Below are 13998 nucleotides of genomic sequence, written 5' to 3'. Positions count from 1 at the left end.
AATCTTGCCTTTCCAGTTGCATGACGAATTGGCATGTGTAATCTAGCTAAATCTTAACACGCAATGTGAATGTTAAAAGGTTTTCCATGCGTATTAGGACATGTGACGAGTCCTCTAATTTGAAGGGCAATTGTACATCTGTAACCAAGGATGAAAGGGCAATGACGGTGGAATAACATAATTATGCACGCAAAACAATTTATTTAAGAGCAACAAGAAATTAAATGTTTAAATTTTGAGGTGGATTATGAGAATGACTTAAATTAAACGAAGAATAATACTCATAGAACAAACACCGTATAAATTAATCTAAAAAATTTACCATTTCTATTAATACAAAATTCAAATGAATAATTCAACTTCACATATCGAAAAATTTTAAAATCACACTCGCACCGCATATCTCATTTACATGACAAGGATTGGACTGCCTTTGTTGTCGTATCGATAGCCATAGTGCAATTCATTTGGGATGTCTTCGTCTTCTTGAACATGAACATGACCGTGACCTTCCCTTTAAGCTCTCCTTGACTGTTCAAAGTTATGAGTCCCGAGCTCAATTCGTTCCCCAGATTCGAACTGCTAGTCAAAGCACTGGAGCTCAAGCTCACGCTCACATCGATCTTCTTGGTGGACTTGAAGTTGGCCTTGCTCTTTGGAATCGTCGCTTGCCCAACCTGAACGCCTCCGTAAGTGAAGTCGATTGCAGTTGCATCGTACTTGAAGGGACCCCAGTTGGTGTTCTTGATCCGGATAGGGGCGACGAAGCTCATGTCGAACGAGGGCGAGGCCTGAGTCCCGACGTTCAAGGTCTGGACATCGAACTCGGCGACCCTGAAGTTGGGTGACTTGAACTTCATGATGACCAGGACGAAGAAGAGGGCCTGGACGACCTGGAGGATGACGAAGGCGGTGATGCCGATCGTCCACTTCATCCTCTTCTTGCGCTTCGCCTCCTCGTCGGCATAGCTCAGCGACTCGTGGTCGGGCTTTGACATTGCCGATCTCTTCTCTCTTTCCGAACAGAAGGCAGTATCTTGCGCGATTGTAACTGGTGTTATCTTAAAAGAATTTGGAGATGTGGAGAAGCTGTGAGGAATGAATTGAGGAGGCGGTCGTTTATATAGATACTTCGGTGCCTCCGGGAAGACTACTTTTCACGACCACCGTCTCCTTCCCTGAAGATCTCATTCTAGTCCACACGCAAAAAGTCATCCATTGTTGTAATTCTAACTTTCTAGACGAACGTGAGTTTCTCTAATCTTTTTATATATATATAGATAGAGAGAGAGAGAGAGAGAGAGAGAGAGAGCTTGAGTTTCTTGACTTTTGAGGACTCTAAAGTTTGGTCAACTTAGCAAACGGAACAGTTAACTTCGTCTTTTTAATGATTGTTAAGAAGAGAACGTTCGTCAATCTCGTGTTGATTAATACATACTCGAGGTCCGCGTCCGCCGATGCTGGCCATGTCCGCGTGACCGTTGTTATTTTTATAATCAGCAGAAGTTAGTGAATTGGCATGATCATTACCTTTTGTCTTAATTTCACACACAAAGGTTCGGATTCTCCCATTTCACTGTTCAAAGTTCTCCTTGAATTCTTTAAAATGAGTTGTCTATCATTTTAAGAAGGGGCTCGAATAGGTCCGTAGAATGAATGGTTAACTACATATACACAAAATATGTACTCATTTCGACCCTGTTTTCGTTGTAACATGAATAGTAGAATGCGCTATATAGAGCGCCACCGCTGCAGATGGCTGCCAAGCTGCCATTTCACCGTTGGTTAACTGTTAGTTTTGCCGTTAGTCTGGATAGGCTTTTGTTGATATATCTTTCATGAGTATATCTTTGCCAAGATCGCTTTTACGAATTGACCGCCTTTGTTCTGTGCCGCTGCCAATCCCTCCCCGTTTAATTTTTCCAATCACTCCAGAAAAAAGATGATTTATATCTACTTCTTCAATACAAGAAAATTGTTTCGATTACTCAGTTCTCTATTTTGCTTGCCAGGAAAGAAGGGTAAGGCTTAAAAGGTTTTTACGTTTTGGCCAAAGAAAGCAGTTGTCCCAAAATCCTACTTGGACCGTCACATTGCTGTTTCTTACCATCTTAATTTCTAGGGAGATAATAACTAGACCAGTCCAGTTCATGGCAAATTGTTATAATCAAAAGAATCTTCTTGTAGGCATTATAGAAAACACCACAATGGCGTATGGATAAACAAGTAAAAGAATAGCATTCTTTTAAAGAAGAATTCGTTCGCGCCAGAAGAGATAACAAGAAATGTGTCTTGTAGCTTGATTTAGTCAAATGGGTTGGGTCATGTGTTGTCACTAAAATTATATTACAAAAAATGGTTCAATTTGTTGAACCTATTTTTTGATGAACCCAAATCTATCCCAACCCACCTATTAACGGATCTAAATCTCAGATACCACCAGTTTAACAGATCTAAATCTCAGACATTAAACCAATGATGAGTGCTAATAATTTGATGCTTACTTTCCAACTCTCTACTCCAAGGATAAACTATCGTTGGTGGCATATCCATCAATAGTTGTACTTAGGCCACGGTGGTTGGCTAATGTCTGAAAGCAAATTGGTTCACGAGAGCGAGGGCTTGCTCGTCATCCGAGTGAGATATGCCACCTTTTACCTCGCCTCCTCTCACACACCCCACCTCCCCGGGTCCGTAATCCAATCCCTGGCCCTGTCCGCTTATACATCAGTGCGTCACTCACCCACATTGTTGCTCAAGACACGAATGATAACCATTATAATTAAGAATTGATTTTTAGAACAGAAACATATTTTTCTATTTATATTCTTGGCTGAGATTTTGAACAAAAATACACATTCGATATGACACAAAATTTTTATTTTCGAAATTGAAATTTGTTTTATAACAACACATAATTTCTCCCTCCCGGGCGACGGTGGACTACGACTGGCGGCGGCAAGGTGAGTGAGGCAACAGCTGCGGTAGATGTTGAGGAGCAACAGCCATCTAGTAACGAAGACAAGCGACAAAAAAAGTTTTTATTTCTCATTTCTCTTCCAAAAATAGAGAAATAGAAAAATTTTACTTCTTATTTCTGTTTCAAACATATTTCTGGAGTAAAAATTTGTTCTAGTAATAGAAAAAATGAAATTAGGTTATTAAATAGATTTCTATTCCAGAAAAAAATCTGAAACAGAAAAATCGTTCTAGAACAGAAATATAATGGTTATCATACACGCCCTCGGTTGCCATTCAAAGTCCTACCCACGACCCAACCCAAGCTCCCTCCCCAAATGGGTGAGCCAATCCATAGAGACATCCACTTTAGAAAGGGAATGATTGAAGGAGAAAAATTACTAAGAATTTTAGCCCTAGTTCAGTCTGACTATGGATTGGGTGCGGGTCAAGCCAGATAAAAATGGGTCAAGATTTCATTTCTGAATTGACCCATTTGTTTGATGGCCCCACTAGAGAATGAGATAGGGTTTGCTCATCCACTTCATGTAGTAAGATCGATTTCAAAAATGACTTCAAATAAATGAAGAATAATACTCACATAGTAAACATCATATAAATTAATCTAAAAAAATTGAACATTTCTACTAATACAAAATTCAAATGAATAACTCAATCCGGCATATCAAAAAATTTAAAAAATCACATGCTCGCATCGCATCTCTTATTTACATGACAAGGACTGGACTGCCTTTGTTGTCGTATTGACAGCCATAGTGCAATTCATCTGGGACACCTTCGTCTTCTTGAACATGAACATAACTGTCACCTTCCCTTTGAGCTCGCCTTGGCTGTTCAACGTTATGAGTTCTGAGCTCCCTAGATTCAAACTGCTAGTGGAGCTCAAGGTCACGTTCACATCGATCTTCTTGGTGGACTTGAAGTTGGCCTTGCTCTTTGGAATCGTTGCTTGCCCTACCTGAACGCCTCCGTAAATGAAGCTCACCGTAGTCGCATCGTACTTGAAGGGACCCCAGTTGGTATTCTTGATCCGGATGGGAGCAACGAAGCTCATGTCGAACGAGGGCGAGGCCTGAGTCCCGACGTTCAAGGTCTGGACGTCGAACTCGCCGACCCTGAACTTGGGGGACTTGAACTTCATGATGACTAGGACGAAGAAGACGGCCACGACGACCTGAAAGATGACGAAGGCAGTGATGCCGATCGTCCACTTCATCCTCTTATTGCGCTTCGCCTCCTCGTGGCTCAGGGACTCATGGTCGGGCTTTGACATCGCCGATCTCTTCTCTCTTTTTCCGAACAGAAGGTGGTGTTTCTGTGTGATTTCCACGGGCTTTGTCTTGAACGAACGTGGAGATCTGGAGAAGCTGTGAGGGAATGAATTGAGGAGGTGGGCGAGGTGGGCGTTTATATAGACTTCCGTGCCTGCCGAACCCTCCTTCCTAGAAGGCTAGAAGACGTCGTTCGAGTCCACACGCCAAAAGTCATCGATGTCGATTTTCTTACTTTCTAGACGAACGCGCTTTTCTCTAATCTGAAATGGAATATAATAATACATATATATAGAAGCTTAGATTATTGTGGGGTCTTCAGCCAACTCTCGATCTACAATCGAGAAGCTCGAGTTTTTTGACTTTGGGGACGCAAGGGTTTGGTCAACTTGGGAAATGGAACAGTTAACTGTGTCTTTTTAATGATTATTGAGAAGACAAATTTCGTTAATCTTGGGTTGACTAATACGCAGTCGAGGTTCGCCAATGTTGGCCATGTCCGCGTGAACGTTGTTACATATTATTTGCATAAGTTAGGGTGCAGAGAAAACTCAAAATTTGGAAAATATTTTCCAAAAAATTGCTTATACCGCTTAGAAAAATAAATGAATTACCACGATAATAGTTATTCATAAATTGTTGTTGATGATGAAAACAGTTTTTTGTTGAATAACTTTTTTAAGCTAACCTATATTTTTGGAAAATATTTTCCAAATTTTGAGTTTTTTCATGAAACAAAAGTATCGAATGATTCAGATAGCATTTTTATGTTGAAATAATTAGTCGATTATTACCAATAACAATTTATGTCTAAACATTTTCGTGAACAATAAAAATATTTTTGCTCATTTTCTAAAATGATATAAGTGACATTTCAAAAAAATATTTTACAAATCATTTATTTTTCACGAAATAAACACATCATTAATCAACTAATATAGTTGTTAAATAAGAAGTTTCGGATTCTTCTATTTTGCAGTCACAAGGCTATGTTTTTATCTGGTGAATTGGCACAATGAAGATCTTGCATGGTCTCTTAATGTAATCAAAGGCTACTGATGACATACTAGACGATGACGTTAGATTTGGGTAGCCACTTCATATATATATATATATATATATATATATATATATATATATATATATATATATATATTGCTGAAACAATTACCTAATCAGTCATAAACCTATTTTTCGAATCTAAATTCAGTCTAGTTTTTTTCGAATTCATGAATATAGCCTTCAATCGAATTCATGAATATAGCCTTCAATCTTTGTGTGAAATCCCAATACAGTTCTTATGTCCAACTTCCATTAGAAATTGCTAAAGTGACATCATTGTTGTTGTCGGCCATCCTACGTGACACACTAACGTGGACAACTTATGAATCACCACATTAGCCATATGCCACAACAGTTTGTTGGAAAGACTGTTGAAATTTTGCATAAAATTACTATATTGGAAAAATTAAAAAATTTAGGGTTGAATTGACATCTGAGTAATAGGTTGAGAACTGAATTGATAATTTTCTATATATTGTCAAATAACCGAATAGCCTTGACCTAAAGATCGATGACGTGGCTAGGGAAACGGTCATGGGCATGGCACAGAGCTAGCATTGATGACAATCACATCCAAATCCATATTGATTGCGACTCATTTGTGTCTCTTATTTACTTAATCACCTACGTGATTTAACTCGGTAGATAAACGTTTACTAGCAGAGTTGCAGATTGTAATTTTACTAGTAATGGCAATGGAATTGAAAACATAAAATGATCAAGTGTCAAAGAATAGGGGTGAGCAGCAGTCTAGGGTCGACCTTGGACCGACCCTGGACCGGCCCAACCCTACCGATCCTGGTCCGGTTCCCAAGGGGACTGGGTCGGTCCTTAGTCCTAAAATTCTAGGACCGACACTGTATGGGTTGGTCCTCGGTCCTAAGAGTTTTGGGTCGGTTCAACTCTAAACCAATCATGTATATTATATTATATTATTTATAATTCTTTTATATATTCAAACCTAAGTAAATGTCTGTTATAATATATTATATTGAGATGTTCTACCAATAACACTAACAGTAATTTTAATTTAAAACTTTTGTTGAGTATTGATTATGTGTCGTTTGTTTTGTTTTCAAGTGTTTAGAAGTTCAAGTGAATTAACAAGATGTGAAGTTATATATTCATGGTTTATATTAAGTATTTTGAACTTTTTATGGTTTAATTGTATTCTACTAATGAATTTCAGCTGCACTTTGCTTTTCAATTTGTCAAATGGTAAAAATTTTTAAAGAGTAGAGTAGTATTATAGTTGCTACGGTGATTTGCTAGTCAAGTGGTTTGAAGCTCATTTTTTGATTAAGTGGACTCTACATGATCGAATGCAAGAAAACGCTTTTACACATGATGTTATGAATATTAAAGATAGATTATTACAAGAACTTTCCATCTTGTCCCATATCTTGATGAGCGGTTAGTAGGTACGAAATTTCTATTATCGTGTCATCTTAAATTTGCTAAATATGTATTGGTATTTATAGTTTAGTTGCACAATGCCACATTGTTGATGGATGTGTAATTTGAACTTGTAGGTTTGCTTTTTTAGGGAGTATAAAAAATAAGACGAAAAAAATTATCGATCGGTCCCGGGTTGACCTTGGAACTGGACCGAACCCATTGGGTCAGTCCGGTCCTTGGTCCCAAGCTCAATAGGGTCAGTCCTCGGTCCTAAAAATTGAGGACCGACACTATACGGGTTGGTCCTGGGGTTAGGGGGTGGCCTGAACCAACCCGAACCATGCTCACCCCCATCAAAGAATATGTTAAGGTTTTTAAATAAGCAATTCATTTCCCATTATGTTTAAGCACGTCCTTTACATAAATCAAGTTAAAATTTCATTGGAGCCTATGTAGCAATGCAAGTCCCTAATATGGAAAAAAGCATGCGTTGCCTACCGCTAGTGTAGGTTAGAGGGAAAAGTGTTAAAAAAGTCTAAAACCTTTTGCATTTACGCCAATTCAATCCTAAACCATTTTTTTTGTGCCAATTTAGTTATAAACATTTTCACTTTGTGCCAATTCAATCATTTTCGGCTAATTTTGACCAAATTTTGTTGACTAGACATCGGTTGGCTGATGTGGCACAATCAACATTGACGTGGACAACTTTTAATAATATTTTAATTTTTTTTTCTTTTTCCTTTTCTTTTTATTTATTTTTATTTTTTTCTTCTCCTCCTCCTTCCAGCTAGTCTCCGAACCTCAACGACCAGCCAGAGGCGATAGCCAATGAGGTTGAGGTCGATCTCGCCGGCCATTGGCGAGGCTTGCAATGGCCATGAGGGCGGCCTCATGCTGGGTAGCTAGGCTCACCTTCACGGCCGCCTAGTGCGAGGCCACCCGCTTGGCCACTAGCGAGGGCTCGAGTCTCGCCAGTGGCTTGTGAGGCTCGCCTACCATCGCCTCTAGCTAGTCACTAAGGTCTAGCAATCGGCTAGAGGAAGGAAGAGGAGAAGGAAAAAAAAGGAAAAAGAAAAAGGACAGGAAAAGACAAATAAAAATATTAAAATATTATTAAAAAATTTCCACATCAGCGCTGATTATGCCACATCAGTCGATTGATGTCCAATCAGCAAAATCAGGCCAAAATTTGCCGAAAATGAGTAAATTGATACCAAGTGAAAATGCTTATGACTAAATTAATATAAATACAAAAGGTTTATGACTTTTTTACTAGCAATGGTAATAGAATCAAAAACATAAATTGATCGAATGCCAAAGAATATGATAAGGTTTTTAAAATAAGCAAGTCATTTTCCATTATGTTTAAGTATACCCTTCACATAAAGCAAATAATATTTCATAAGAGCCTATGTAACAATGCAAGTCCCTACTATGGAAAAAAGGACGCATTGCCTACCGCTACTGTAGGTCAAACATCTATCATATCGTCCCTTATTTGCACGCGAAAGTCCTAACTCGTGTGGGCTCCATCTACTGCATTAACTTGTCCAAGAATTCCCCCCCAAAAAAGATCGAGCAGAGCATAAATATAACTGCATCTTAGACATTGCACGCACTCTTCCAATCTCAACCTAATTGTTTTGGGGAAAGGCTTCTCATATTCCTGTATAGACTATTAATCTTATTCTATCACCTACTATTGACAACATCTCTCCTTTTGAGCGCTTGTATGGCGATATTCTTAATTACAATCTTCTTCAATTTTTGATAGTGCTTGTTTTGTCCATCTTCGTGCAAATGAATGCACGAAATCAAAACACCGTGCCCATTCATGTTGCTTCTTTGGGTATGACATTGTGTACAAATGGTACAAATGTTTGGATTTTGCCTCTAATTATCTTCAAGTGTCTCGTCATGTTATATTTTAGGAACACGAGATTTTCTCATCTCTTCGTCCTTTCAAATCCTCTCCTTCTATTGGCTCTTTACCAATCTTTAGAGTTGAGGGCTTATTCAGATTCTGGTTGGGGTAGCAACCCACTTGATTGTTGCTTCACTATAGACTATTGCTTCTTTTAAGGTAACTCACATATCTCATGGCGTGGCATAAAATAAATTACTACCACTTGATCTAGCACCGAAATTGAATATCTTACTCTTGCTAATACAACATCATAAAACTATGTTAGCAATAATTATTAAAAGGCATAAGAGCCGGTCATAATGGTGGAACGGTAATTTATAGTAACAACCGAAGTGCTATTTAAATAGCTCGTAATGATGTCTTCTATGAGCACATCAAGCATATTGAAATAAAATAGTCATTTTCTACTATTTCACGTGCTTCGTGTTTCTGTATGACTTGTCTCAACTCTGTTGACTAAATTGCTATGTCATCACAAAACCACATTCACTTGAGCATTTTCAAGATCTTGTCTCCAAACTCTAGTTGACGTTTTATACATCACCTTAAGTATGAGGGAATAATAGTGATATTTAAGATATTAATGAGATTTTAGGTATCTTCCTTATTGATGGTAATTGAAATTATAATATTCTGTTACTTTGGATAGTTATCATGTAAAGCCTATAAATAGGCCCATACACTCTCCATTAAGTAGATTGAAATATACAAAAAATTATTCCAAACATATTTCTGGAGTAAAAATTTGTTCTAGAAATTAAAAAATATGAAATTAAGTTATCAAATAGATTTCTATTCCAGAAAAAATTTGGAATGGAAAAATTGTTCTAGAACAGAAATATAATAGCTATCATACGCGCTCTCAGTTGCCATTCAAAGTCCTACCCACAACCTAACCCAAGCTCTCTCACCGAATGGGTGAGCCAATCCATAGAGTCATCCATTTTAGAAAGGCAACGATTGAAGGAGAAAAATTACTAAGAATTTAAGCCCTGGTTGGGTTGATTATGGATTGGGTGTGGGTCAAGCCGGATAAAAATGGGTTAAGAGATCATTTCTGAACCGATCCACTTGTTTGATGGCCCCACTAGAGGATGAGATAGGGTTTGCTCATCCACTTCATATAGTAAGATCAATTTCGAAAATGACTTCGATTAAACGAAGAATAATACTCACAGAGTAAACATCGTATAAATTAATCTAAAAAAATTGAACATTTCTACTAATACAAAATTCAAATGAATAACTCAATCCGGCATATCAAAAAATTTAAAAAATCACACACTCGCATCGCATCTCTTATTTACATGACAGGGACTGGACTGCCTTTGTTGTCGTATTGATAGCCATAGTACAATTCATCTGGGACACCTTCGTCTTCTTGAACATGAACATAACTGTTACCTTCCCTTTGAGCTCCCCTTGGCTGTTCAATGTTATGAGTTCCGAGCTCCCTAGATTCAAACTGCTAGTGGAGCTCAAGGTCACGTTCACATCGATCTTCTTGGTGGACTTGAAGTTGGCCTTGCTCTTTGGAATCGTTGCTTGCCCTACCTGAACGCCTCCGTAAATGAAGCTAACCGTAGTCGCATCGTACTTGAAGGGGCCCCAGTTGGTATTCTTGATCCGGATGGGAGCAACGAAGCTCATGTCGAACGAGGGCGAGGCCTGAGTCCCGACGTTCAAGGTCTGGACGTCGAACTCGCCGACCCTGAACTTGGGGGACTTGAACTTCATGATGACTAGGACGAAGAAGACGGCCACGACGACCTGAAAGATGACGAAGGCAGTGATGCCGATCGTCCACTTCATCCTCTTATTGCGCTTCGCCTCCTCGTGGCTCAGGGACTCATGGTCGGGCTTCGACATCGCCGATCTCTTCTCTCTTTTTCCGAACAGAAGGTGGTGTTTCTGTGTGATTTCAACCGGCTTTGTCTTGAACGAATGTGGAAATCTGGAGAAGCTGTGAGGGAATGAATTGAGCAGGTGGGCGTTTATATAGACTTCGGTGCCTGCCGAAGCCTCCTTCCTAGAAGACGTCGTTCGAGTCCGCACGCCAAAAGTCATCCGATGTCGAAATTTCTTACTTTCTAGACGAACGCGCTTTTCTCTAATCTGAAATGGAATATAATACTACATATATATATATATATATATATATATATATATATATATATATATATATTGTGGGGTTTTCAACCAACTCTCGATGTACAATCGAGAAGCTCGAGTTTTTTGACTTTGGGGACGCAAGGGTTTGGTCAACTTGGGAAATGGAACAGTTAACTGTGTCTTTTTAATGATTATTGAGAAGACAAAGTTCGTCAATCTCGGGTTGACTAATACACAGTCGAGGTTCGCCAATGTTGGCCATGTCCGCGTGAACGTTGTTACATATAATTTGCATAAGTTAGGGTGCAGAGAAAACTCAAAATTTGGAAAATATTTTCCAAAAAATTGCTTATACTGCTTAGAAAAAGAAATGAATTACCACAAGAATAGTTAGTCATAAATTGTTGTCGATGATAAAAACATTTTTTGTTGACTAATTTTTTTAAACTAACCAATATTTTCGGAAAACATTTTCCAAATTTTGATTTTTTTCGTGAAACAAAAGTATCGAATAATTTAAATAGCATTTTTATGTTGAAATTATTAGTTGATCATTATCAATAACAATTTATGTCTAAACATTTTCGTGAACAATGAAAATATTTTTACGCTCATTTTCTATAACGATATAAGTGACATTTCAAAAAAATATATTTTACAAATTATTTATTTTTCGCGAAATAAACACATCTTTAATGAGCTAATATAGTTGTTAAACAAGAAGTTTTGGATTCTTCTATTTCACAGTGACGAGGCTATGTTTTTATCTAGTGAATTGGCACAATGAAGAGCCTTCCCATGGCAGTGAAAATCCTGCCTGGTCTCTTAATGTAATCAAAGCCTACTGATGACATACTAGACGATGACATTGGATTTGCTCAGCCACTTCATATATTGCTGAAACAATTACCTAATAGGTCATAAACCTATTTCATGTATCTAAATTCAATCCAGAACTTTTCAAATTCATGAATATAGTCTTCAATCTTTGTGCGAAATCCCAATACAGTTCTTCTAGCCAACTTCCATTGGAAATTGCTAAAGGGACATCATAGTTGTCGTCGGCTATCCTACATGACACACTGACGTGGACAACTTATGGATCACCACATTAGCAATATGCCACGACAATTTGTTGAAAATATTATATTGAAATTTTGCATAGAATTTTAAGATTTAATTGGCAAAATTAAAAATTTTAGGGTTGAATTAATTTTAAGGTTGAATTAACATCTGAGTAATAAGTTTAGGAGTGGATTGATAATTTTCCATATATTATCAAATAACCGAATAGCCTTGACCTAAAGATCGATGATGTGGCTATGGAAACGGTCATGGGTATGGCACATAGCTAGCACTGATGACAATTGCACCCAGATCTATATTGATTGCGACTCATCAGTGTCTCTTATTTACTTAATCACCTACGTGATTTAACTTAGTAGATAAACGTTTACTGGCAGAGTTGCATATCATAATTTTACTAGTAATGGCAATGGAATTGAAAACATAAAATGATCGAGTGTCAAAGAATATGTTAAGGTTTTTAAATAAGCAAGTCATTTCCCATTATGCTTAAGTATGTCCTTTACATAAATCAAGATAATATTTCATAAGAGCCTATGTAGCAATGCAAGTCCCTAATATGGAAAAAAGGATGTGTTGCCTATCGCTAGTGTAGGTCAGAGGGAAAAGTGTTAAAAAAGTCCTAAGTCTTTTGCATTTATACCAATTTAATCCTAAACTTTTTATTTTTTGTGCCAATTCAGTCTTTTTCGGCTAATTTTGGCCGAATTTTCCTAACTGGGCACTAGTTCACTGAAGTAGCATGATCAACGTTAACGGGAATATTTTTAATAATATTTTAATATTTTAAATTTTTTATTTTCTTCTTTTTGTCTTTTTCCCTTTTTTTTTTTTTTTTTTTTTCTTCTCCTCCTCCCTCCAGTTAGTCGCCGAACCTCGACAACTAGCCAGAGGTGACGGTCAACCAGGTTGAGGTAGACCTCACCGGCCACTAGCAAGGCTTGCAGTGGCCGTGAGGGCAGCCTCGTTGGGCGACCTCGTGCTGGGTGACGAGGCTCGCCCTCGCGGCCGCCTAGTGCGAGGCCACCCTCACGGCCACTGGCAAGGGCTTGAGTCTCGCCAGTGGCTGGCAAGGCTCACCTACCGTTGCCTCTGGCTAGTCGCCAAGCTCCGGCGACTAGCTAGAGGAAGGAAGAGGTGAAGGAAAAAAGAAAAAAGAAAAAACAAAGGAAAAAGACAAATAAATAAAAAAAATTCAAAAATATTAGAATAATATTAAAATTTGTCCATGTCAGCGCTAATCGTGCCATATCAGTCGGCCGATGTTCAATCAGCAAAATCAAACCAAAATTACTACTAAGTGAAAATGTTTTATGACTGAATTAATATAAATGCAAAATGTTTAGGACTTTTTTACTGGTAATGGTAATGGAATCGAAAATATTAATTGATCGAGTGCCAAACAATATGTTAAGGTTTTTAAAATAAGCAAGTCATTTCCCATTATGTTTAAGTATACCCTTCACATAAATCTAATAATATTTCATAAGAGCCAATGTAGCAATGCAAGTCCCTACTATGGAAAAAAGGACACCTTGCCTACCGCTACCGTAGGTCAGACGTCTATTATATTATCCCTTATTTGCACGTGAAAGTCCTAACTCATGTGGGCTCCATCTACTGCATTAACCCCCCTCCCCAAAAAAAAAAAGATCGAGCAAAGCATAAATATAACTGCCTCTTGGATGTTGCACACACTCTTCCGGTCTCAACCTAACAATTTTGGGGAAAGGCTTCTCATATTCCTGTATAGACTATTAATCGTATTCTATCACCTACTATAGGCAACATCTCTCCTTTTAAGCGCTTGTATGGTGTCGCGACCTAAATTTTCGGGTGCACCACCTAAAATTAGACTAATGAACTACTAAGCCTAAACTTAGCTCGGGCTCTCCCAAGTCCATACCAATTCGCGACTTAGGTTTAAGTTCTTAATATGCAAATAATTTTCAATCAGGAGTCGTCACTAATCTATTTTCGGTAGATCAATTAGACACCTAAGTAAAGTAATGAGAGATTTTCTTTACTTCTACGAACCAGAGATTTATGAGTTCGGGGACTTGATTACGCTAGCTTTCACTAACATCCCTTCGGTACCTTTCTCTTTTATTTTTGAAAAAAAATGTTTGCAAGCAGCTAGAATTAATTTTAATCTACTTT

The 13998-nt window shown here is 38.0% G+C and overlaps 3 protein-coding genes across 3 annotated transcripts; all 3 read right to left on the bottom strand.

Annotated features, from left to right (window-relative positions):
- Positions 1-404: 404 nt before the first annotated feature.
- LOC120288793 lies at positions 405-998 on the bottom strand. The gene has a single exon (XM_039302950.1). It carries the CDS (start codon positions 996-998, stop codon positions 405-407), a length of 594 nt encoding a protein of 197 aa, XP_039158884.1.
- A 2684-nt stretch (positions 999-3682) lies between these two features.
- LOC120288792 lies at positions 3683-4252 on the bottom strand. The gene has a single exon (XM_039302948.1). The coding sequence runs from the start codon at positions 4250-4252 to the stop codon at positions 3683-3685; it is 570 nt and encodes a 189-aa protein (XP_039158882.1).
- A 5687-nt stretch (positions 4253-9939) lies between these two features.
- On the bottom strand, positions 9940-10509 carry LOC104423874. Its single transcript, XM_010036314.2, has one exon. The coding sequence runs from the start codon at positions 10507-10509 to the stop codon at positions 9940-9942; it is 570 nt and encodes a 189-aa protein (XP_010034616.2).
- Positions 10510-13998: the final 3489 nt, after the last annotated feature.

Source organism: Eucalyptus grandis, chromosome 10, assembly GCF_016545825.1.
Source record: "Eucalyptus grandis isolate ANBG69807.140 chromosome 10, ASM1654582v1, whole genome shotgun sequence".
Lineage (NCBI taxonomy): Eukaryota > Viridiplantae > Streptophyta > Magnoliopsida > Myrtales > Myrtaceae > Eucalyptus > Eucalyptus grandis.
The sequence above is the reverse complement of the archived record's forward strand: the minus strand, read 5'-3'. Positions and strand labels throughout refer to the sequence as shown.